Consider the following 25,599-nt stretch of genomic DNA (forward strand, 5'->3'; position numbering starts at 1 on the left):
AAACACTCAGATGTAACGCAATGTGACTGGCAATGATTGGAGTAAGAGAGAAAAGGCATGCTCACATAGTTCACTTGCCAAAAAAATGAGATTCTATGCAAAGAAAAAACTCAATAAAGTGTCACTGACCCCACACCCACTACTTAAATGATGTATAGTCACGGTGAAAAGAGGTTTACAATCGTGCCAATGAGGGGTTCCCAGTGCTTAAATACAAAGCTGCTCCACTTATAATGAATGAGAAGAATGCCTGTGTTCTGTTATTTGCTTTTACTTTGCACCCTATATATCTGCTGCAATGACAGAGCAAACCAGTGGGTGTATCTTAACTTACTTGTTTTTATATGACCTCACTCTAACACACACAGACAGACAGCGCAGGGTATCCGCTCTTAAACTCACCAATTAGCATGGATGCAGTGAGCAGCTTGGGATCATAGGGACTCTTCCCACGCCCATTTTCCACGTGGGGCTCAAGTCTGAAAACACTGTCCTGTACATAGTTGAACAGACAAGCACAGAACCTTCAGTATATCATCAAGTATCAGCTTTTGGAAAAAGTAGTTTCCATTTAAGTGAAAGTTTTCTGGGAAAGTCATTTTGCTGTCAGCATTTCACAACTTCCAGAACGGCAAAGCTAGAGAGACCACAGGATAGTATTTATGTTTTGTTTGTTTTTTTTGTTTTTAGTCCAAACTATTTTGGAAATATTGCGACACGATGCAAAAGTTGTTTTTGACAAATACTTGTGTGATAATGTTAGAGACTGTAGATATAATATATAATATCAATGTTAGTCATTATGTAAAATAGGTTCAGTTTAAAATATTGAAGCATTTTGAAATTTTTACAGAACAAGTATTAAAACAATAAATTTCATTTCTCTCTAACTCTGTGACACCAAAGGACGCCCTACAGAGGAATTTCATATTTTGTTCATGAGTTCTACACACGAGATAGATGGATTTCCTGCATCTAATTATCTGTAAATAGCTGTTTAATGAATTGGAAATTCACATCAGTCAGACTCAGTGACATTTGGAGGAGAAAAGAGCGCGCATTAGACTGATGCACTGGAAATTCGTCAGACTATGAAACCCTGCGTTTCCACCTCATTTTGCTGAATGAAAACCACTTTTTATGCACTTATATAATCATCTGTTAGAAAGACAATTCTCTAACCCTCATGGCTACTGAGAGCTTTAAATACTTATACTTGATATGTCAGGAAACTCAGCTTTTATATTCTAAGGGATTATGTGTTTGATAGAAATTGAAATTGGAAACTTCAATGGAGGTGTAGAGTGTGCCTGTACCTCTGATTTCTTGCCCACGTCCAGGTAGGAGCACACAGGGTGGAAGGCTCCTGTCCCACACACATAGACATGGGTCTGGTTGAATGGCTGCAGCACCTTCACAAAATTTGAGCATTCTCTCTGATGTAGCAAAGACAGAAAACAGTAAAATTATTATTTTTTTAAAGTGTCATTCAGAACAGAGTGTCATTCAGAAAAATCCAGTGCCTGCATAAAAAAGACTGGAGACAAAAACAGAGCAAAGCTTAAAGTAATCTGCTGTATTTCCCGAGAGAGTGACCCATAAACCCTACCAGTGTGCCGAGTAATAAATCTGGAAATAAAATTAAGAGCCCACTAAACACTGTCATCTGATTCTGTTTTTTTTTATTACATACTGAACTCAAAAGTCGAAGAAAACAGTGTGTGTGTGTTGTTGTGTTGCACAACTGTATATGAAATATTGCATTGCTCTGCAGCCATATGCCACATTTCCTCGTGTTCTTGCAGCACATGCCTGAGCGAGCCTGACCTCAAATAAAGCTGAATGTGTCACCACATTTTCACAACAGAAAATGTAAAAAAATAGAATACTGCCACAAATTATGCATGACTAAGTTATCTGGTTATACTAGGTCACGAGCAGGAAGCAGCACTGTTTTGCTATGACCCTGACTGACCTGACATTTGCTGTGATAAACTCGTAACACTTGTGCTTTTTAACTTGTACTTGTCTGTCACACATATCAGACCTTCCTGCTTCTCATTGACTCTCCGTTTCATCTTGTTTGTTTTGATTGCATTAAATAAGATTAGTGAACAGACTCTTCATCTCCCATTAATTCTTACTCTCCTCCAACTATATAACACAGAGACCACCCCTCAGGATACCCTATATATCCATGACATAATGTTTATAGAATAAAATAACACAAAAGACTTTAGTACACTTCAAATCAGCCACACAGAAGGGCTGATGATCACAGGTACAGCTGATACACATCCAGCATTTCCATGATTTTACATTCCAGCCTTTTGCTTCAGGGCCCATTTAGAGATAAAATTCATAACATAGCTTACAGAGAGCAGGGGCACAAAGTTTCACCACATCACAAAAGCTATTCTAAAACTGCACTTGGCCAGACATAGAGAAATGTGATTTTTGACTTGCCAAAGCTCTGAAAGATGTACAGAGTTAAAAAAAAAAAAAAAAAAAAAAAGGCCCTGAATGTAAATGCCAGAACAACTTGGATTTGTTTAAGACCAGCTTTAGTTGGGAGCAAAATTTTAGAAAGTATTTTCATCCAGAGAACTCTATAATCTAAAATTATGAAATGTTGTGTTTTATCCACAACTATGCTACTGTAGGTTTCAATATATGAATAATGTGATTTAATGTATTGTTTCTGTGGTTTTGTATGTGCTAGTTTAAAAAAAAACAGTCCCACAGAAATTATATTAGTAATGTAATGGGATTGGGTGACACTAGTTTGTCTTATTTAAATTTGGCAAATTAGTAGTCTTTCAGCTTCAAAGGCCTCCCTTGAGGTTAGTCTGTCAAATATTAAAGCAGAAACAGAGGAAAAACAAAGCCCAATAACACTGGAACACTACTGTCTGTGATCCCTGAATATATGGAAGTACCGGTAGTTATTAATAACAAAGAAATGTTATACCTAAAAGTACGTTTTTATAGGCTAAAACAGATCTTTTAAGGAGGAGAGAAATTATTATGGTCTCAAATATGGCTCTGAGATTATTATCAGATCTATAGCGAGTCTTTGAGTTGTCCATATAACATATTGTCAACAAACTGCTATAAACAAACTGAAAAAAAGAAAAAAATCTCATATAATCTATGATTAAAATGCCATATAAAAAAAGCTCATATAACCCCAGTGTAACTCCAAGGGTGATTTGCTTTGAGACCTGCAGAACTGCACATTTTTCATCGTATGAGAGAACAAAGACATTTGAAAAAATTAGTGGGAGTAGAGGGGCAAACTGCTGACACCCACTTAAAAGGTGGATGGTTTTAGCTCTTACCGAGAGATCTTTTCCTGCCCACTTGCATTCATCTCTTCTGGTGGAAGAAGCTGGCCAAGGGATCTGCAACATAAACACAGTTCCTGCACATGTTAGAAAAGAATTACCCCCACACAAAATCAATTTTACAGAGTCAGTCGAAAGAGGAACAGCTTGTGTGCATGGATGTGTATATATGAGAGTTGAAGGGGTCACATTGCGATTTGTTATCCACTTTGTTTCGGTTTATTCTATTATTCATCCAGGTGTGCAGAGAACAGCTTACATGCCTGGCACAGTGTGTGATCGTGTGCAACAGCCCTGCTCTGAAATATTCATGAGGCACTTTTCGGTAGGAACAGAAAAGAGATTCCCAAGACACCTGCGCCCCTGCCTGGCACTCTGGATGGAGATGCACGGATACGAGCGAGGTAATAAGTCGGTCAGAAACAGCAAACACACATGGAGTCTGTCGCAGAATGCATGAAACCAGTCATGCAGTCTATAAATTATAGGCTTCAGCTACCTGTGCAAACTCTTTGCTGATATTGAGAAGATTAAAAGAGAAGATGTGGTCCTTGGCTCCAACTACTAGTCTTCCTTTCTCCTCATCCAACAGGAAGGTGTGGTAAGCCGAGCTGTTGGGTAGGCCTTCAAATGTCACAAGGTTGTTAGACTCCAACATGTCTGCAAAGAAAAAATGGAAAGAAAAGCAGGAATCAGCATAAAATATTCATCGAAATAAAGGGTTTGTGGATTTGTGTTGCATGAAAGTCAAATCTAATTCTCCAGATCAGTATATTTTTCTGAAATTCTATTACATTTTCAGTATCTTTTTGCTTGACCACTTGCATGTCTTTCCATATCTTAAAATCTTGCTGCTATACCTCTATTCCCCACAGCTACACTGAGCCAATTTAATCAAATGATATTGAGTTGTTTGTGCTTGTATCACCTAAGAATGCTGTTTCCATTTTTATCAACCCCTTTTTTTTCACTTCTTTATATGTTTTGATTTTTTACATAAATGTTATTGCTTCCCCTTTTCCTTCACAAATTGCTCTCATAACTAGAGACTATACAGCTTGGCCTAGCTGACAGATAGTTTAGAGCCTTTGCCAAGCCAAATTGAACTCGGCAGGTAAAGCCAAATCTGGGAGCCAATAATCAGACAGTCTGCGCTGAGAAGTGACCTTCACCAAAGCAGCCAAGCAGAACTTTGTACACTCAGAGTGGAAAACTGTGGAGCATTTATAATGTCATATTACTCTGCTAATATTTCATAAACCAAACTGCAAGACTACTCTAAACCACATAAACTATTAGCAGACTTTATTACAGGCTACAGCTCACGTTTTGGACCTTAACGCAATGGTCTGCCAAGTCTAGCAGCGACATTTGGTTTCCCAGCAGAAAGCCAGACTTGACACAAACACTGAGGATCTAATTACTGTAACGACCTCTAAAGGTGGCGCTATGACTGTAGTATTGTAACACCTTTTGTGTAATCTGTGTAGATACACACACAAACACATGCACATATTAATTCTTTCTCCTTCTCACATTTTGTTCTCACCAACAAAGTCCAACCACACCATGGCCCCCCTCCCATTGACCACCTACACAAAAGGACAGAGAGTTATGGGAGCAGAGGAGAAATGGTGCCTTCCTCTCTCACTCTCTCTTGCTTTCTCATCCTCGGTGAGGCAAACAACAAAAAACTCTCATGAATGCTTTAGCAGGGAGAATGCCCCTTCTCTTAAGTGTGTCAGAACCCAAGAGAGTGAGAAGACACAAGCTAGAGGGAAACTGGTACGAGAAGAAAAACATCAAAGAATAGAGGGCATTACACTAAATGCTTTTAGGGTGTTTTTCTCAATCATAAATTCTAATTTTATTAAGATTTTTTAGGTTAAAACCTACATGGTCATGAATATTGTGCTATGGAATCTATACATTATTTACCATTCACCTAGTCCAAGGCTGCATGGGTTCGTACAGTATGAAGTTTAAATTTAATGGAAACATTACCATATGTGTATATGTCTGAGATATTTGCCTAAATGCAAATTCAATCAATATTTTGTATCACAGAAGAAGCCAGATGGCTGACATTAAGGGGGTTTGGAGGGGTGGATTTATGGGTATACTCTTGATAGGGGGGCAACAATATCTACATCACAGGAAAAATAGATTGGTTTGACAAACTGACCGACAAACCTGTCCAGGCCGTACCCCAGTTGGGATAGGCTATCCACCAACACGTGCTGGATAAGTAGAAGAAAATGAATGGACGAATGGTTTGAAGAATTTAAAATAGTATTAAAAGGTGCTGAAAGACACCTGTGAAAAAGAAATGCTACAAACAGACAATCCAGTAGCCTGTTACATGAAGACTTACTTGTCCTTATGTGATTTTGGTTTATGTATCATGGCATTTTTATAAACATGTGCCTAATTCACACACACACACATGGACGCGCACATGCACACACATGCAAATAACAGTACTCATTGGATGGTAATACAAATAGACTGACACCCTGTCATTATCGCTGTCTCTGTAATTTCGTTTGTTTCCTGTTCCTTAATGCAAACTGTGAGAAATTTGGAAAAATCATAAATAATAATAAACTAATCTTTCACTCCACTCCCCACTCCACAGTCTTATTAAAAAAAAATCTAACCTTGATCTAACAGTCCCATGAGTTTCCATTAAATTATAGAGAACAGATATTTTCTGGTGCATAACCGACTGAATCTAAACCCAAATGACACAAAGCTTTAATACAAACCACTGTGTTCAACTTACAGTCATAATTATTTGTTAAATAAATGCTTTTTGTTGCAGTTTGTGAAACATATCTTTGTAAATCATTTGTTTTCTGTTGCAAGATTGATCTAGTTGAATTTTATTGAACATATTATTTTGAAATATTAGACATTTATTTCATAAACACAGTTGGAAAGAAGATTAAAGTCATAAAAAAGTACAGTCGAGCCCGCTCTGTAACCATGGTGAGCAACCATTAGCTGATCAACTGTAAACTCTGCACTGCACAATAACATCTGCCTGCTACCTCTGACCCTTTTTTACCTGTACCGTAGACACATTCGTGTGGGGGATGACAAAGACAAAGTCAAACCAGAAGATGAAGACTTATTCTCGTTCTCAATGTAAAAAAGCACAAAAGGATGTCTGTGTTATTTGTCATTAATAATTAGCAGTAGCAGTAGGAAAACTACTCTTCACTTTTCCCTAAACCACATCACTGTTTGACAGCAAGGGGAATGGCATCACAATATCCACCCACCAGATACATACAGACACCCACACGCACACATCTTTGGTTTGTGGAAATTGTCTATGGGAGTCGTGTCCATGGCAACAGACCATTCAACAGAGACTACAGCTAAGTTATTAAAAGCTAATCATCCAGAGACAGATACTCTGTGGGTATTGTGTGTGGATCTGTGTGTGTATGTATGTTTATAGAGCATACTGTGCTGTGTGTTATTGGAAAGAAAAATGTGTTTACGAGCCACACCGGAGGTAGTAGCCTATACATGTCTGAACTGGTGTCCCCTCAGGTCAAATTTATGTATACATTAAACGGCACTTGTTTTTTTTTTTTTTTTTTTTTTTTATTCTTTCCTGTTTAGAGTTTGATACTGTGCTATACAAAAAATGTTTGGATGCAGAACAATAGAACAGCAGAGAGAAAGAGACAGACATGCAAAAAGGAGAATCAGAATCAGAATACTTTATTGATCCCTGGGGGAAATTATTTAGAATGTGTGGCCTATTAGAGATTTTATGTTACAACTGACAGATAGATTAGTTAAAAAAAATAAAAATAAATTCTTGTTTCTCCAGCAGTTTTCTACTTCCTCCTGCTCTCTCTTTTTCTTCCTTAACATTGCTTGGTAAAAGACAAATGTACTAACTATTCTCTTCTGGGTCAGGGACGGGGAGTGCAAAAGAATGAGTTAGGGAACTGGAAAGCAAGCAAGTAACAGACACAAAGGGAGAGCGAGAGATGGAATAGATGCGAAAAATCAACAGTCCCATGTGAGACTGATAAAAATAAACTCTTTTACCCTACATTCTGTCCATCTTTCTCAACTGGAGGGCATGTAGAGTGTTATCTAAGTGCTTCCTAAGAAAAATACACTTCTTAATAATAACGCACACATGGCAGCATAACGCACTGATGTTTGGCCCCGGTTCAGTAGCTTCACTGATGTTCCTTACTCGCACGACTTGTTGTATTGTTGTACACTGTCAAATCCCAACATATCATATACACTCTCCAGGTGTATACAGTTACTGATTCACCTATGCCCAAGGGTAAAAAAACACAGCTTCAGTCAAGAAATTTGCTCAGTGTCAAACAGAAATGAAGGCAGACACTTAGTCTTGCTTTATTGTTGTTGGCTGAAAGAAAAATGGTTTTGAACTTTTTCTTTTTTTGCCAATGAAGTTATTTATCAAACTTGACAAGACTGATTTCTTCAGAGCTGAACAAAATCAAATGTAGTAATATGTTGTTTTTGTAGTTAGAACTTTGCAAAATTAAATTTAAACATTCAAGTAAACATGAAAACAAATGCAATTCTGTAGAATGTAGCATATTGTAGAAAAAAGAACATAATTTTAGTTTAATCCGATATTTTCAAATCCGATCTGGGTCACTTTCGTATGTGGTATTGAATCCGATACATATCTGATGTTTTAGAAAGCGACTGCTGTGTGAATGGTCAGGTCGCATTAAATCTATCTTTTACGTCACTGTCACAACACAGACGCCAATTATCAGCGCCGGAGAAGACATCGCAAACACTTCCTGGCCATCCAGTGAAATTGTTGGGAAGACAACGTTGGAGAAACGTAAACATTTTATTTGTACTGTATAATCTGAAGATTCTGACAGAAATCTGCAACTATCCTTTGAAGCACCGCTCCTCTCTAAAACAGCAATAATGATAATTATTAGGCCATGTAAATAACAAAATAACTTTATAACTTAAAGCAAAATTGGGAAACGTAAAGTCCGAAACAAGTCTTTATATTAAGGGCCATCAGTCAAACAATATTGTTTGCTCTGGGTCTAAACAGAGTGCGTTGTGTGTGACGTCTTCTTTTGCGCATGCGGGCCGCTTTGAGGGTTCACACTAGAGCGCGTTTGCTGTCGCATTTTATTTGTAGTGTGAACAAGCAGACAAAAAAAACGGATTTGATCAAAAAATCGGAATTGAGCATTAAGACCTGCAGTGTGAACGTAGCCTAAATTACCTGCCCAACATGTCTTGAAGTTCTCCAGAGGCCTGGGAATGAACTAATCATTTGATTCAGGTGTGTTGACACAGGGTGAAATCTAAAACCTGCAGGACACCGGCACTCGAGGCCTGGAGTTGCTTACCTCTGGTCTAGCTGATAAATGATTTAGTTTTGGAACTGCATCCAGAAATATTGATTAAACAGAATTAGCAGCCACTAAACTGATTCTGTGACTCCCTTCATATCACTGGAATACTAAAACCCAAGCTCTTCCTCTTTCTCTTAGTCCATTTTGGTTTCTGAGACTTTCAACACATGCCCAGTAAACTGAACGAATGGCTTGTCTTGGTCACCCAATTTGAGTTTTCTGCATGTTTTCTGTATTTACAATTTAGAAATAAAAGGACCCCAAATTACTAAAATATGAGCAACTTCAGACCCTCCATGTTCATACTGATAATTCCACACCCTTTTAAGATGGTAGTTACTTTGTAGCTCTATATCTCACTACAGACACATGTAAGTCAGTAGACACAGGAAATTTTGCAAGCAGACATCTTCCAAGTTAATCTTTCAGATATAGATTAAGCTAAATGAACACTGCAGAATAAATCATCCAAATCCAGTTAGAACAGAATACTGAGAACATTCAACTGAATGTATGGGATACCTTCCATGGCCATTCAAGGCCAGTCAGAGTTTATATTGTACACACCCCAAGAAACCCAACTCCACTCCGAAGATTCTTAACATGCTTATGGATTAAAGGCCTTTAGGAGAACTTCTCCATTCTCCAACTCTGATTAAAAGTCACACCACAGTGAAAACAAGAAAAACACCATTTGAAAAAAACAGATGAAGTATGAATGCTGAAGAGATATTTTGTGGTTAGTGAAACTAAATGGTTTCTAGTGTAGCATCATTTTTCAGTTCTTTGCTCCTTTTCTGTCTTGCTATCCAAAGCAGGACTTTGTTGTGCTCCTCTGAATGCATTTGCCTGTACGTGTGGCTGCAGATATGTGTATGTGCTTTTGTTCAAGCCGTTGGCTCAGCTAAAGAAAGGGGTGGACAGGTCGGGGAGAAAAAAAAAAGAGTACTTTTGGCAGAACACCCACATTCTATAAAACTCAAGTACCTTCTTTTTTTCTTTCCCTGGACAGTAAACAACATGTGCTCTGCTGCTTGTGACCCATAAACTTGAGAGCCATATGTTTAATCCCTAAAGGGCCCATTTACCCAGAGGGTGTGAATCGATCTAACATCAATTCATGCCAAAGTATAACATATGTAAAACATTCATGGTGCTTTATGGTGTTGCCAGCACTGTAGGTCCATGGCCTTCTACTCCTACTTCTTCATCATCAACTAGTCACTTAGTTGTTGATACAGTTGGACCTCAGCTCATGTTTAGGTAGCCATGGGGTACCACTGTTATCTTTCCCCTGCTCCATTGCCCTTGTGCCCCTGAACCCTTGCTTTTAAAGATCTGTTGGAAGTTTCAGCAATGTGTATATGTGTGTGTCTGTGTGTGTGTGTGTCTTGGGGTGGGGGTGGGTGGTAGGAATTGGTAGGTGTGTCTCAGAGTAATTAACTTTGTCCACTGGGGGGTTCATACTGTGGTGGGCCAAGCTGCTGTATAGCTACACCATTCCAAGATAAAACTTTCATTCTACATTCAAATGAATGAAGTCTGCAAGAAATCCCAAAACACGTGCCAATGTGAGACCTGCATAATCAGATGCATCTAATTTGACCATAAACAGATTCACCCCTTGTTCCCGGAGACCTGTAGGGGTCAGGTTTTCTTCACCTCACAGAGCAGTATCTCACTGATCTGACACTGCTTCCTCAGGACTGGACAACTTCTCAGACTGTTTAGGCAGGTACTGCTCTTTAATCACCACAGTGAACAATCTGATTTCCTCCACGAGTAAATGTACTTCACCTACACAGGGGTAATACATAATTTATATTATGGCATACATTATTCATAATTCAATAATCCCATGTCACTTGCCTAATGGGACCTACAGTGGATAATGTTAAAATTTTTTCTGCAGTATTACAGGAGCAATGTTTCAACCACAGTGCAAGCATGAAAATGATACCTGCTCACTCTCCTATTATTAAGTGCATGCTAAGCACTAAATACAAAAAATGAAGCACTGACTCCTCATATGGGAGAGGTGCAAAATCCAAATTAGTACTAATAGAAATAATAATTATAGAGGTGACTGCAAAAAACAAGCTTGCCAGACTGCTACCTGAGGATCTAACTTGAAATAGAGATATCGCCACATGGGCGTGTTACACCAGTCTGACAGCATGCGGTTTTAAATGACTGATACCCTCACAGGTATCATTTGCTATCTACAGATGGTCATGCATTTATGTGCGCAAGTGTGCGAGCATCGTTGCATGTGTGTGCATGTGTGTGTGTTTATGTATGTGCATACTTGTGTGTATAATTATGGATCCCCCAGTGCTGAGCGAGAAACATTTCTCTTTGGGAGAGCCATCTGCTGAAACAGACCTGCACCATTCATCCTTAGTATAATTGCCATGCAGGAGAGAATTGAGTGGAAAAATGACATTTAGGAAAAAAGGAAGCAAGAGAAGGATAGATGAAGCTCAGTTGCAGGGGAGCCCATATCTGGCACTACTTTTATTTCAAAACTGACAACAGCAGTTGATCAAAACAAGGACAGAGAGGCAGAAAGAAAGAATGCATTCTCTAATAACCAGTTCATTTATGCATGTGCATTAGACTTGTGGACTTTTACTAACAAGCTGGCAAAGTTACCTTACCTAATTTTATTAAACTGTTTTCTTCGCTGGATTTATATCATATAATATGTTTTATACTCATTCCTATTTGTTAGTCTCAGCTGATTACTGAGTCAAGACAGAAATATTTTTAATGGTGCAAAAGCTTTCCATGACAACACCAGAGTTTCCCGGCTACAGGTAAATTAAACATAATTGGATATAAAAAACTCCAAATAGTATGAATGCAGGTCTGTAAAAAGACTGAAACCATATAAAACAAATATGCACAACCCTCTTAAAGCCAGAGCCTAAACCTGATAAGTCATAAAGTTTACAACCTTGTAAAGAATTTATGTACTTGTTGTTTAATTTATATATATAGCATTTTCAGAAGTAATCATAACTAAAGCCTCATACAGACATCTAGGGACTCACAGTTACTGAAACTTTCTATAGACACTGCCTTTTTTCAGTCGCTTGACCAGCACACTATACGTGCTGAAAGGATTGGAACCTGCGTAAGAAGGAGGTAAGAGTCTAAGACATAAGATCTACCTCAGACAAAAAATTTAAGGGCAAATCACTTAAAATAATAACATTTGAAGACAATAAAAACTCACAAACGCACCTTTATAGGAGAGTTTTAGCCGGGGGACGTTGTTCTTGGTCTGCTGGGCTCCGCTGCCCCCCGTATTGAGCAAAGCCACCCCACACAGCAGCATAATGCTGCCCCAGAAAAAGCCCATGATCCTGGGGCTATAGGGGCCAGAGAGTCCTTTAAATACCAAACTCCAGTGCCGAAAGTCTCAGATCTGCTTTAAGTTCTGGTAAGAAGAAGAAAAAAATTGTTTTCCAATAATTGTGAAAAAATGCTGACGGGTCAGTCCAGGCTGATTCACAGCAGGTCTCGTTCACTGCCAGATCCAAAACCCTTTCCTATTCCAGGGGTCAAAAGACAAAATTAGAGTCCAGCTCAGACCTGTAAAGCAGAGTTGGGGGTTATGGGTCAGTGTTACTGCAAGTGAGCTTCCCACACCGATAAGTCAATGCTAAAGTTAACCAAAGTAGGCCCACACTAAATGCTAGGAAGAGCAAGCAGGTATGACTGCCATACTTTTCTGCCCTGGTACCTGACCAGTATGTAACCCAGTGAAAACAGCCATCTGCATTATCTACCTCTACAGCTACCTTTAGCTAAAAAAAAGAAAAACAGTTCCACTTTGTTTCAACTGTTAAGCCTGTCTGCCGGATAATCATAATCTTTAGTGGCTTTCTCTTTTCCTGTCCACTGTGATCCTGTCTGCCACTCTACCTAAGACTCCTCTAAACTAGTTCAGCCCCACTCAGTGCAGCTCTGCCCTGTCCCCACAGCACAAGGCACACAGTGCAACTGAGAACAGCTGAGGCAGACAGCGCAGAGTGAGCAAGAGACAGCGAGAGAGGGAGTGAGAGAGAGAGAGGAGAGAGATTGAGAAATAAGAGGAGTGTGGTGTAGGCGGGAGAAAGTGAAGAAAGCATGAGAGAAATGAAAACTGTGATTTGGATAGTAGAGAAAAGGTTAGGGCAAGCCAAGAGGTTATGAAGAGTGAGAAAATAGCAAAACACAGCTGATTATTACAGTGCAGTGTTTTGAGCAAACTGCTTTGTGAGAATTTTTTAAAATGATTTTTTATGCTTTGTTCATTTTTAACTGCTGTATTTTTATACAGATAAGACTTTTAGATTAGAATAATATGGCATCTTCAACACCTTACAAAAATAAGCCCTGGTTCAATACAGGTGAGCGCAAAACTGTTTGTAGATCTATTACCCTTTTGGTCAAACATGGCATTATTTATGCCCAAACTTACATTTTAGATAATCCCTAACTCTTTTTATTTTACTTATATTGTCTTTTGCAAAAGGTCTGTACTTATATTTTTACAGTTATCACTCATGGATGTATGAATAAGTTGTTGGGTTTTTTTTGTTTGTTTCTTTTGTATAAATCAACCAAACCCTCTTGCGTTGTTCTTGCTATCTTTCTCTGAGAATCTACAACATGTTAAAAAGCATTCGTTCATTTTATAATCAGTTTCGCAGGCAGCCAGTTGTATAATACACTTTTACATACTTATATCCTTTTTACTTTGTGATTTACATCACAGAAGAAAACCACCTACATCATTTAACTGGATCATTTGTAATATGTAACATCATCAGCTTCATTTGAATCAGATGATTCAGTCTGATGATGATGATCTGATTAGTGATGAAGATGTGATTGCAGTGTTTCCGTGTTTAGATAAAAACAATATCTATGAACAAACAGATACAGATACCTCGTATCACGTCAGTCTGATTAGTGATGTCACAACTCAGGTTTTACAAATAAAGAAGAGAAACCAAGAATCCAAATGAACATCAAGCTAAACTTTTGACTTTCTTATAGAATAAAATATGGAAAAAATACAAACCTTTGAAAAACCTATTGGTCCTAGGATGGAATCCAGGGATTTTACCGAGGTGGGAATAAACTTTGACACTATGAGCAAACATAGCGTCGCGGTCTTGGTGAAAAGCTGTTTACGTCCCCCAGAAACAATGCCTAATGTACATAAACACACTTTTCAAAAGAAAATTTTAAGGGCCAAATTAGCCATCTAAAATAGTTACTTCATTTATTGGTCACTCCATCAGAGACTGAAGGGGAGTTCCCTGTCTTTTCTTTCAAACCATCCCAAATGAGATGTCACTCTCAGTCTAAACAGCAGGCCCTCAGTGAGCTGATTCCTTCTCGTGGTGAATGATAATGACTTTGGTGGCAATAGTGTGGTTAAGACCTTTAACAGGCTGTATCCATCTGGATAAAGAGCCATCAGACAGTGGGAGGAGAGCTGAACTAATCCTGTAGTGAAGGGATGGGCCTCACGGTTATGCTAATGTAAGCTGTTCTCCAGTGAGAACACTAGAATCTATGGGGAACAAGTGTCACGCCAAAGCCTGTGCTTTGCAAACAGACTGGATTAGAAGCTGGAAGAGGCAGATTCTCTCTCTCTCTCTCTCCTTTTTTCTACTGGGATTGGCAGTGTTGATGTAGTAGTTTAATATTCCAAGGATCATGCAACCCAATCTGCCATAACTAAGACCAGGAAGAGCGATGGTTGGGGGTGAAATAGCAAGGAATGGCCCTCTTAGGAATTTTACTCCAACTTTAGGGGGCCATACTTCTCGCATGTTGATAAGATGAAGATTTTAGTGCATTTGATGGTTAATTCTTAAAGGAGTAACAGTAACAGTAACTTTCTCATACAGTGTGCGTCATCAGCAGTGCTTTTTTTAAAGCTCAAAGTTACTGAATATTTTTAAAATTCAGATGAATTCTTCCCAAAAATGGTCACGAAGACTTGAGAATTCCATGTTAAAGCTTCATCTTCCTCATCTTTCTCAATTCTCATACTTTCCACGCATGTTCCCAAACATTAGCCCTTACCCTTTTCATTTCTTTATCTGTGTTGACATGTTATTGAGCTTTATAGACTTGTTAAAATCTAGCTATGATTGAAAAGTGCACTGAATATCACGGGTCCAATAAAAAGAGAGACTCGTCCTTGATAGGTTTATACACCCCAAAGGAGTTGTGTGCTTCAAGGAGAATGAGCCTGTTCTGAAGCAGCACTTGTATTCAGTAAGACAGAAGCTTCAGAGTACCCTGACCATCAGTTCATCAACTCATACGTGTGGGCACAGCAGGGGAGGGGGGACTTCTTTAACTTGTGGAGGGGCATTGGTATGTTTAGAATTGGGGCTGATGAGGGCTGTGAAGTGGGGACAGCAGTTGAAGAGATCTGTCAATACCCTTTTTGAAAGCTGCCCCCCCCCCCCCCCCCCCCATCAGAATTCACTTCACCCTCTTCAAATAATGGACTTCCCTTCTCACCACACACCCCCGCCTACGCAGTACACCCCTAATCGTCACAAATTTCCACTTACAAAATGCTTTCCTCTTCGGCCTCTCTCTAGGCATGAGCTCCCCCAGTCTCCCCAAGTGGACAAGAATATACATTAAGCATGAATGGACTCAGGAAAGAAGGGATGGGGAGAGTTTTTGATGGGTGTATAGGTGCAGTAGGGTGGAAGACATGAAAGCAAGCCCACAAAAATCCCTTTCAATCACTTCCTTCATTCCTGTCTATTCATCGTTTCAGACCTCCACCCACTCTTCGAACCTGAGAGTGCATGATCCCAAAAGAGAGGATTTGGCTCAGCAAAATAAACCACAAGTAAAAGGCAACCACATCTGCCTCCCACCTATCCTTTAACAACCCTTTAACAACAACAGCCTGCACCCCTAGATCAATGCATCCAGCTTTATTCGAGACTCCCTTCACACCAGATACAAGTAAGCAATATAAATGGGCAGCCTGCAAGGCATACATGAGATCCAGAATAAAGGAAGAAATCTTTTTAAAAGTATTATTGCCAGTTAAAGTATTGATTTAGAAAAGGATTCATTTACCATTTGTTTTTCACATCTTTAAATTTTAACATAGGAAAATTAAAATGTATTTAATAACTGTCTTCTCGTGTTCCAAATGAAATGAGACAATGCAGTGATGCCGTTTACCCCACTGACATAGATATTGGGTTGCTGCCTTTTTCATGCATGATGTATTGAAACTGCGGTTATTGCAGACATAATACACACATACACAAACATGCAATGATGGAAGCCAGCTGTGTGGAGCTGCAGGTCTTGGTATGAAAGAAAAAGCTGATCCCAGTGCTCTGGAAGCTACTGGAATCAGTTCAGGTCCTCACCAAAATTACCCGAGGGGCATCTTGGAGACAAGAAAAACACATACAGATCGAACCACGGCTGAACACTAGTAGTATTATTTAAAACACAAGTTTGGACAGAGTACAATTGTACTTCAGTATATTTGTCACCACAAAAAGTTTTAAACATTTTCTTCTTTGACTCTTCCATGTAAGCAGACTCATGAGAGCATGGCATAAATAGACAGCGTACGCAATACACTATTTATGATGGAATAAACCACATGCTGTTGGTGACTGACTCTTTCTTAATAAAATATGGATGAAAAAATAAAGCAACAAAAACTCTGAGCTGGTGCTACTGTATGAATAAGTGACTGAAACGGTTTTGTCTTCATCCCTGTGATGACCACACCCTTTTTGTGGTGGCAGAGGCTCTACTATGACAAAACTGAATTTGTTCACTCGTAGGGGATAAACAGCATTTGTGAGTGCAGCGATATTAAAAAAAGGTTTATGCATTTAAGAACTTGACAAAAAATAACAAGAATTTAATCTCTAATTCATCTGAAACATTCAGCATGCAGAAAAAGACAATTTGCCAGATGACGAAAACACTACAATGAAAACTTGTTTTTTAGTTAACAAAAACATGAATTTATCATCATCCATCAATATTTCAGCCTTTAGGCCTACCTGCATGTCCACAGGGACAAAAAAACAAACAAAAAAACCCACAGTCTCTTTCTGAATCACATGCACATACCCACCAATAATACACACATGGACTGGGGGCAGGGGCAGATCCAGAAAACTGGTTGCAGCTTTCAGATTGCACACTTAAAAGATAAAGGCACATTATTAAATTCTATTCATACAAAACTTCTGAAAGAAAGACAACGTTCTGTGAAAGAGAACTTTGAAATATACATTTCCACAATTAATTACGTTGCAATCAAAAAGACAGTGGTTGTATTTACGCTCAGAAGCAGTGCTTCCTGGATTCAAATTGTTTTTATTTGAGGAGTTTTTTCGTTGATGTGTCTTGATTGAGTTGTTCGTCAAAAGCTGATGAAACTTACTGTTATTTAGTTGAGCTTCTTTAACCTCCACTTTGACTGCTGGGTCAAATTGACCCAAACAGTATCTGTGTAATATAAACATGCAGAGGGGGTTGCACATATGTGAAAGGAACTGCTTTTATTTTATATGTTGATTACCCTTATTAAGCCAAGTAGAAGAAGCTTCATGCTGAAAAAATACTTTGAATTATTTTTTTTAGATTTTTAAAATTTAAAATGGGTCAATTTGACCCGCATCATAACAGGAGGCTTAGTCTTGATTTTAAGTCAGCGGGTCAGTTTGACCCAGAACAGAAGAGATGTCACATGTTATCTATATCACTACATAAAAAGAAAAAAATTAAAATTATTTTAAAAAAAAATGTAAATAATCAATGCCATGTAAAACAATTGTGTTTTATATGTAGGTCTTTCAAACGCACATTAAAAAAGTTTTAAAATGCATGCATGCAAGTGAATTATCCTCATTGAACCATGATCTGTGAGAGGTAAAGAGCACCATTACACCAAATATTAATTGAAATAGTTAGTAATGGAGTTAATAGTGAGATATAAACAATGTTTATTCAGATTTTTTGGTTTCTGACACTTTCGGATAAGTAAACATGAGGAGGGTTAAAATATGCAGCAGAAGTCATTAACATATATTTGTGCCTAAAATCTTCTTATCATGATCTTTTGAGTGCACTATTACATTTAACATGCATAATGTAGTCACACAGAGAGCAGACAGTGATAAATGAATAGCAGCATGGTGTGTGATATTTGTGAGCAGGATTTTCATGACTTCTTCACAAATAGCCTAGAAGCATTTTAATGTAATGTGTTACTTTTTGATTACCCTGCTTTCAGGAGGTTAGAGTACAAGGGTTAGCACACTGCAGACTTTTAGTTTTTGTTTTGGTTTGTTCATTTGATTGTGTTTTTTTGTTTGCTTTTCTTTAATGTTTTAGCGTTAATACATTTTGAGGCATCAGCTTAAGTCAATTAATAGAAAATATTCAAATTTTTCTCATATGTGAGATGTTTAACGCTATAGCAATTCCAAGGTCCTTGGCAAGGCTGTGCAGCACCTCATGTCAAACAAGTTTCATTTTCTTGCCAATATTTAGCACTCTTGGTCTTCCTTTTCCGTGATCTGTTATCATTGTGAATCAGCTTCATCTCTAAACTGTATTTCTCCCAGCGAAGCTTTTAGAGCTGAGAGATAAAAAAACAGACATAACAGTGCAGCTTAAGTTATGCACCACTTCTGTTTTAGTTATCTATTAATGCATTAACTGGAGAATAATGTTAGTGTTATTGCTTAGGAAAAACATTATCATGCTCTATGATCCAGTAATACTTTTTCAAATATACTTAAATAAACTTGGGAACTGTAAACTGTTCTTCTACTGAAAATATCACTGATAATGATCAGAACTGATTCTGGTACACAAATACTGCCTTTCCTCTAACGAAAAATCCACTTTAAAACAACATATGTGTGACTTGAACACTCTTTATCACCAAAAAACTACTGAGTGGAATGTCATGAATGACGAGGGAGAACAGGTCAAACCAAGAAGCCATTAAATTTTAGTTTGGATCCAGTCTCTCTATTGCAAAATAGAGAACTGTTCTTGGTGTAAGATGAGCTCTTTGTGTCCCCTAGATGTGTGCCACAGAAAAAACAAAAAAACTAATACATTAGAAAAAAATATCCAAAAAAGCAAGCTGAATTTAGGTTGCACAATGGCACAAAGGGTGAAATGAAAACACTAACCCACATCCCATTCTTGTTTCAAATTGATCTTTTAGGATTGTCACAATTTCTGATTGTTCTTAACCATTAGGCTACAATTTTAACACAGCTCTGGCCTGTTTGTATACAGCGCTAATGGTAATGTGGCCACATTAGCCGTGCATTATACTTATACAATGAATTCATGATGTTGTGTGAGCAGTAACTATCAACATAAATAGCAATCCACTGGGTGTTCATTTTATTAGATGCAGGACGAGCATGAAAACACTTACAAAACGTTTTGTGTGTGAGACATTTTTAGAGAAGCAGCCCTGTGCAGGTAATACTGGTGGGCTGAGAACCACCGGTATGGTAGCATTTCTCATTTTAGGTGGTCAAATACTGCAAATACTGTAAGATGAAGTCTTGAAAAGATGCTTGCAAGGTGTCCTTTCGCTATAGTGCACTGACAAACAACCCATGTATAAGTACGAGTCTGTTTTGGATTTACGCTTTCTTTTTTCACAACCTCCAAATATAAAGTCTACACTTTCTAGAAACATTACAGTATCTTGTGTTGTTTGAAATACTTTCCAGAATTATTTCCTATCATTCATCACATTAATTATATATAAGGTTTGAAAGGTTGTGTTTTTGCAGATTTACTGTACCCCAAAAAACAACAACTCTTGAGCATAAAACACCCACATTTAAAAACCTGATGTGTCACATTCATTTTCCTTCAGCAAATAAAGAAAGGAAGTAGGCTGAGAGAAAGAGCAGGAGAATGAGTTACAATGTCAGTGAATGTTTCTGTGCATTTGTATGGTGGAGACAGACGAGCTGATTCTCATCACTAGTGCGGTTTATTGACTTTACTCAGAAGGATAGTCATTTCAACATCACATGGCTCATGTCCTTGACACCGTTGCAAACTGAACTCCCTTATGCACTTGAAGTTTTGCCTCTGGCACACTCCTGGTATTTAACATACTGAACCTTATCTAGTTTATGGTATAGAAAGGGAAAATGAGGAAAGAGAAAAAGAAAAATAGCCATAAGGCCCCAAGTAATAGCCCCGCATGTAATGGTATACCTTCTGGAAGCAGACATAACAATAACCTCTTCCAAGCTAACATGTGACAAACCCAAACATTTTTCCACTCATTGTGGGTAGTACCAGTGGCGAAATGGTTAGTGAAACACATAAGAGCTACTGTTTCTCCTCCAACCTGCTGATACATTATTCTTAGCACATTTACACAACTCTGCCAACTCACACAAAGTCTAGAAAAAATAATCAACATTCAATATTCTCCAGTGGGTTTTATTCTCCATGAGGGAAAAAAACAAGAATTGAGCTACTTTTACTCAGAAAATGTACTCTAGCTTCAACATGACAGCCAAATTCAGTCACCACTCAGCTACCATTATCATCGTGTGGTGAGGCTGAGACTTAGCGCTAAAGGTCAGATTTCATTAAAAACCAATACTGAACAGGAGTATGCCCCTGCTAAATCTTTGGTGAAAAGGGAAGGGGGTCAACAACACGTGTCACTCTGGGTTAAGTCTAACATCCATGTTTGTAGCTCCAGCAGTCTGAAGACAGAATCTCTCAGCACTGAAGTCAAAACATTTGAAATATTTTAAAGTAAGCAGCAAACATTCTCCACTAATATGATCACTGCAAATCTGTCAAATAAATTATGCTCAAAGAATAGACTGATGCTTATTGTCTGATGGATAAATAACAACTCATTTGAGATACCTCTTCTGTAATCTTTTTTATTAAAAAATGTACTGATTGTTGATGAGTGATTGGTTGTCCACATGTCATTTGTATGGATAGAGCATCCAAGTACTCATTACCAAGCAAACATTACATAGTTGCATTAACCTTGGTTTGTCTACATGTTGATGGATTATGTAGTGCATTATACATTTTGATCAAAATGCCTTTGCAGTTGACCCCTCAATGTGCACATCAGCAGCATCATTTCTGAATTAGCTGACCTAGTCAACACTATCTCAGGGAGCAAGGCCCTTGATAGATCCATTTGGAGCATCTTCTTTAATGGAGCGCCTGGTATTATGCCGAGGTCAAACAAAATGGATCCGTGAACCTCCGTCCATCCACGCAGATTTATATTTTCAGTCAGAACCTTGACTCTGACATGAACTCAGTGTTTCTTGTTGGACGTAGAACCATTCAGCCCTTGAATACAATCAACCTTAAATCACTGAGGGTGACACAAGAACTAAGAAAGAAGAGAGAACAAAACAGACACCAAAAGATAAATAAAGAAAGAAATAAAGAAATGAAATAAATACAACGCTGATCATTTTGTTTACTTGGTGTTAGAAGCTAAAATCAGCTTTATATTTGTCCGAAGAAAGAATAATCTGTCAAATCATCAGTTAGCACTGATTTCACCTGATTTGTGCAAAAAAAAAAGCATCCCATTACAAGCCTGGCTCAGTCAAGGACTCACTATTAATCTGAACATTGCCTACAATGAGAAGAATTTCTCTAAGATTATTATGAGTTGCTGTTTTGCCAGTGATGTAGAAAAGGCTTTTCCTCTAGCCCACACTGCCATTGCCTCAGACACCTTCTGGCATTTTATAACTCAGGTCAGAAGCTCAAAGAAGCTCATTAGTCAAGAGGAAATTACGCCTCATTTTAACTTATGGCTGAATGACTGTCACCCTGCCAAGTCAGCCCAGGTGATGACTCTAAATGTGTCATGGAACAAGTCCTTTACCATTATTTATGCTTTATGATTAAAGGGAAAATGATTCTTTGCCTAAAACAAATCCTGCATGTTTCTGTGCAAGACCTGCACTCACACTCTACATGCACTCTTTGTCCTAAATTTACCTTCATCCATTGATATTCTGTAGGACATACACCCTTCAACTTCTTCCAGCTGCAACAATGTAATTTTAACTGGTTTCTCAACATCCTGCTTGTAAATAAGTTTTATGATGGGGCGAGCAATTAGAAAAAGGATTCTACTTTACGAATGCCTCCCCATAATCAGAGCCTTTCAGTTGTGTTATTATTTAACTGATGTAGACACAAACTACACAAACTGTGTTTTTAACAGATCAAATTTCTGGTTAAAAGGGGGCTTTTTTTTTTTAAAACGAATCCCCTGCAGACAAAAACAAGTCATTATGAATGGGTAGTGTGTTTAGTTTCACTTCTAAGTAGAAAGACAGCATTCCTGTAAGTTAATATAGTGCACTCACTGTCTAGCAAAAGCTTCTGCTCTTCATTACCTAAAGAGAACCTCTACAAAATGCAGGAAGGGAAGGGGGTATTATTGTATGACGCCCCGTTAAAGTATCAGTAACTACTGAGCTTGTCACAGTCAAGTGAGAAACAGTTTCTTGGAGGGAACAGGGAAAAAAAATCAATTTTTCAATCTTCGATTACAACACTGATCACAAGCAATCTCTCTGTGCTGAAGTAAAATCAATACTGGGAGAAGAGTACATTAGAGAAGAGGAGAGAGGAGAAAGTAAGATAAGCTTACAACATCCTCTTTTGCAAAAATATGCAAGGAAAGGGTCCAGCTGTCCAATTATGCTCCAACCCAGATACTCATGCCCAGGAAGGAACCCTTGGCCCTGCTTTCAGTACCCAGTGTATCACGCCACATTAGCCGGGCCCCAGTCTTTGCCAAGGCATCAAACACAACACAGCAACTACTCTCCAAGTCTAAAATCTCATTTAGCCACCCTTCCTTTCTCTAATCCCTTTATCTCATCCTCTTCCAAGCCTCATGTGGTTCTGCTTGGTTGCCTCATCATGGTTCCCATAGATGTATAGTTTTAAGTGGCCCATGGGTGAACAAAGATGAAGGCAACCACTGTTACAGTGAGCGAACACATTCTGGTAATACTGCTGATTCCATACAAACACAAACAAAGAAACCCAGCAAGCCATCCCAACATGCACAGTCACCCTAATTCTGCCTGTGCCCCTATGGCCCCTACATCCAGTGTATCTGCCTCACTGCCCATGATCACACAAGGTTGAAGCGTCCAGCCTAATGGCACAAAAGGGCAATTTTTGTCCAACTGGCAAAAGTTGTATTGATGCAAGTTGTGTTCATTATTGTGGTAAAGTAAATAAATATGATACTGTGAGCATTGTAATGTGGTTTAAATGGTGGTTAATGAGCTTTTTGTTTTCTTTGGGTGGTCTGTACAGCGTTCACTGTTTTAACATTCCCTTCACCGGAAACAATACAGTCATCTTTATGTGCATGAACACTCTGCATAAAAGTTGGCAGTCTAGGAATAGTGAAATGCTTTCCTTTAATGCATCACAAGCTAATCCAGTGCCAGTCATCCTACCGCTGCTAATATTTTGCCTTGTTTGTTTGACATAATCAAATCGAGTGGGAAAAGGACACAGTGAACAAAGCATAATTGAGAACACAACATTAGCTTAATTGTTAACTTGTGCAATTAACCAAACACACATCAGTGAATTATCCTTGGCTCACCCTCTGTGAGCCATGTTGTTGCATAATATACTGTTTTGAGTTCGGACACAGGGGTAGATGAGAAAGTACAGCTGGGCTAAACAGGACATTATCCACAAATGAAAAAAAAAATGTTTTTAACAAGTCCTACACTTTATATCTTCTATTCTCATTTTCCTTTTCTCTCTGAGGTGTAAGTGAAACTCTTTGAAATGATTGCTGTCACTCACACCTGCACAGACAGGATTACCCTAACCTTCTCCTTGAGTGTGCACTCCACGTGGAAGAAGGTGAGCAATATAAGAGGGAGGAGTGAAAATTAATGGCACACTTAAGAAGGGTTCTCCAACCAAAGTGAAGCTCACCTTAGGACATCAGAGTCGTTAAAACAACGTGTCAATTTCCTTTCCTAAAAAAGGGACACTCCCTTAGGCCCTGTTTTCCACAACGTCTGACGAAGGCATTGGCTAAGGAGTCACATAGGGTCAAACATATTATAACTTAAAAGAGTCACATTAAGCTGAACTCAGTTGACACCATGTCTGCTGCTGAAAGAGAAATGAAATGCAGTGTTCTTTGGTTTAAAGAACATGCTTGCTTATCTATGGTAACAAGCAATTTTTTTGGTGATTATTACATCGTCTTTGCAGGCAAATCCCACTGTACTGCCTCTTTTGTACTAACCGAAACAGTTTAACTATTGTTTAATTGTACTCATTTACATTTTTTTAAGTCAAAATGTTTTATCTGAATATTAATAATACACCTTATTCTCATTTGAACTGGTATTTTCTTATTGACTCCGTTGCTCTACACAGCAGTTAGCAGGCTAGTAGACTAATCATCTTCTGATCACTTCATCATTTGTTCTGCTTCAGAGACATCCTCGCCTTTTTCTCCTTCCTCATCATCTTGGCTAGTGTCGCTAATGTCATTGCTAATTACAAACAGCAAGTCAGACGCTGGTATTTCTGCAGTTCTGGAGAAGCCCGAAGATGCTGATCTGTCAAAGTACTGAGCTCAGCCAAAGAAACCAACTGCAAACTTCCTGCAAATGTCAATCTCCAAGATAAATGAGCTGGATGTCATTTTAATTTAGGAAGCATTCTGCAGTAAAAGCAGATAAGTCGGAGGCGATAGATAATATGTAAATGGGTGTAACCGACATGTCAATTTATCATGTCTTAATTAGTCTTACCTTCATTAACTTTATCTTAATAACACTCCACTAAAATTAATGACTTATTAAGCTAATAGGAAATCTGTGTGAGACTGAAACAGACTGCATTTTATAATTATTTGCCTTGAGGGAACTTTAGCAAGTGCTAAGTCATCACTTAAGTTAATGTAACAGGGCTGTGTCCTTCACTGTCACAGACTAAGTTTTACTATAGATAAAGACAAGCACTCACGTTTTCCTTTGTTTGTTTGGTGAATGTGTGAGAGAGCATGCGCAGGCTTGTCTGCATGCACCAGTAAATGGGTATAATGCGTGGTGGGGGTATAATGGGTAATATAAACATACCGAGATCCCTTGTTCTTCCACGCTGTGTGCATCTAGAGAAAGGGGTAATGCTGATACTTTGTCACAGTTTGCAAACAGAAGCGTCCGGTGGCGCAGAGAAGTTCGCCTAATGGGTCAGGAAGCATGAACTAGCAAATTGTCCATCTGTGTCAGCACCAGGAGGATTTTGGTTTGAGAGATGGTGTGTGGCTGACATGAAAAGAAGTGAGTGGTGTAACAGAAGATGGAGAGAGAATAAAAGATTTGAAGAGTGTTACGAGCAAAACATGAAGCAAACAACAGTACAAATGAAAGGCAGGGTAGTGATGAGCAAGATGAGAAAGAAACTGATGGAGATTAAATAGGAATATACAAAAGGACCTCTGAGGAAAGCAGTTTAGTAAATACAGCAACACACTACTAAATGTTTGTACTAAAAGCTGCTGTTAAAGAGAACTGCCGTGTAGCCCACAGTTTAACGTAAAGCCATTAGTCGGGAAGTGAGTTAAAGGAAATTTGAGCTGGTGTGGGGTTGTTGTTTCTTTTTTCAGGATAACCTTGGAGATGTTTACAGGTCAGTACAATGTTACAGTGGTGTATGTTAAAAGGTGGAACACATTTCAAAAACAGTTAAGATACAGTACTGTGCAAAAGTTTTAG

General features: G+C 38.5%; 1 protein-coding gene across 2 annotated transcripts in view; it reads right to left on the reverse strand.

Annotated features, from left to right (window-relative positions):
* The window catches only part of sema3ab (sema domain, immunoglobulin domain (Ig), short basic domain, secreted, (semaphorin) 3Ab), a 56,085-nt gene that overhangs the window by 10,075 nt on the left and 20,411 nt on the right, over window positions 1-25,599 (reverse strand). The window contains exons 2-6 of one of the 2 annotated variants that reach the window (XM_085282011.1): window positions 11,999-12,194; window positions 3,847-4,007; window positions 3,342-3,404; window positions 1,317-1,436; window positions 403-493 (exon numbers count right to left, since the gene is read on the reverse strand). In XM_085282011.1, the coding sequence (XP_085138137.1) occupies window positions 403-493; window positions 1,317-1,436; window positions 3,342-3,404; window positions 3,847-4,007; window positions 11,999-12,116 (553 nt within the window). In that variant the 5' untranslated portion in view covers window positions 12,117-12,194. Of the gene's footprint in view, window positions 1-402; window positions 494-1,316; window positions 1,437-3,341; window positions 3,405-3,846; window positions 4,008-11,998; window positions 12,742-25,599 lie in introns of those variants that run through there. The other variant, XM_085282010.1, reaches the window with a different exon arrangement.

Source organism: Mchenga conophoros, linkage group LG7 (genome assembly GCF_057382185.1).
Source record: "Mchenga conophoros isolate Kocher_MC1m ecotype Shallow Benthic linkage group LG7, M_conophoros_male_GT1.1, whole genome shotgun sequence".
Classification (NCBI taxonomy): Eukaryota; Metazoa; Chordata; class Actinopteri; order Cichliformes; family Cichlidae; genus Mchenga; species Mchenga conophoros.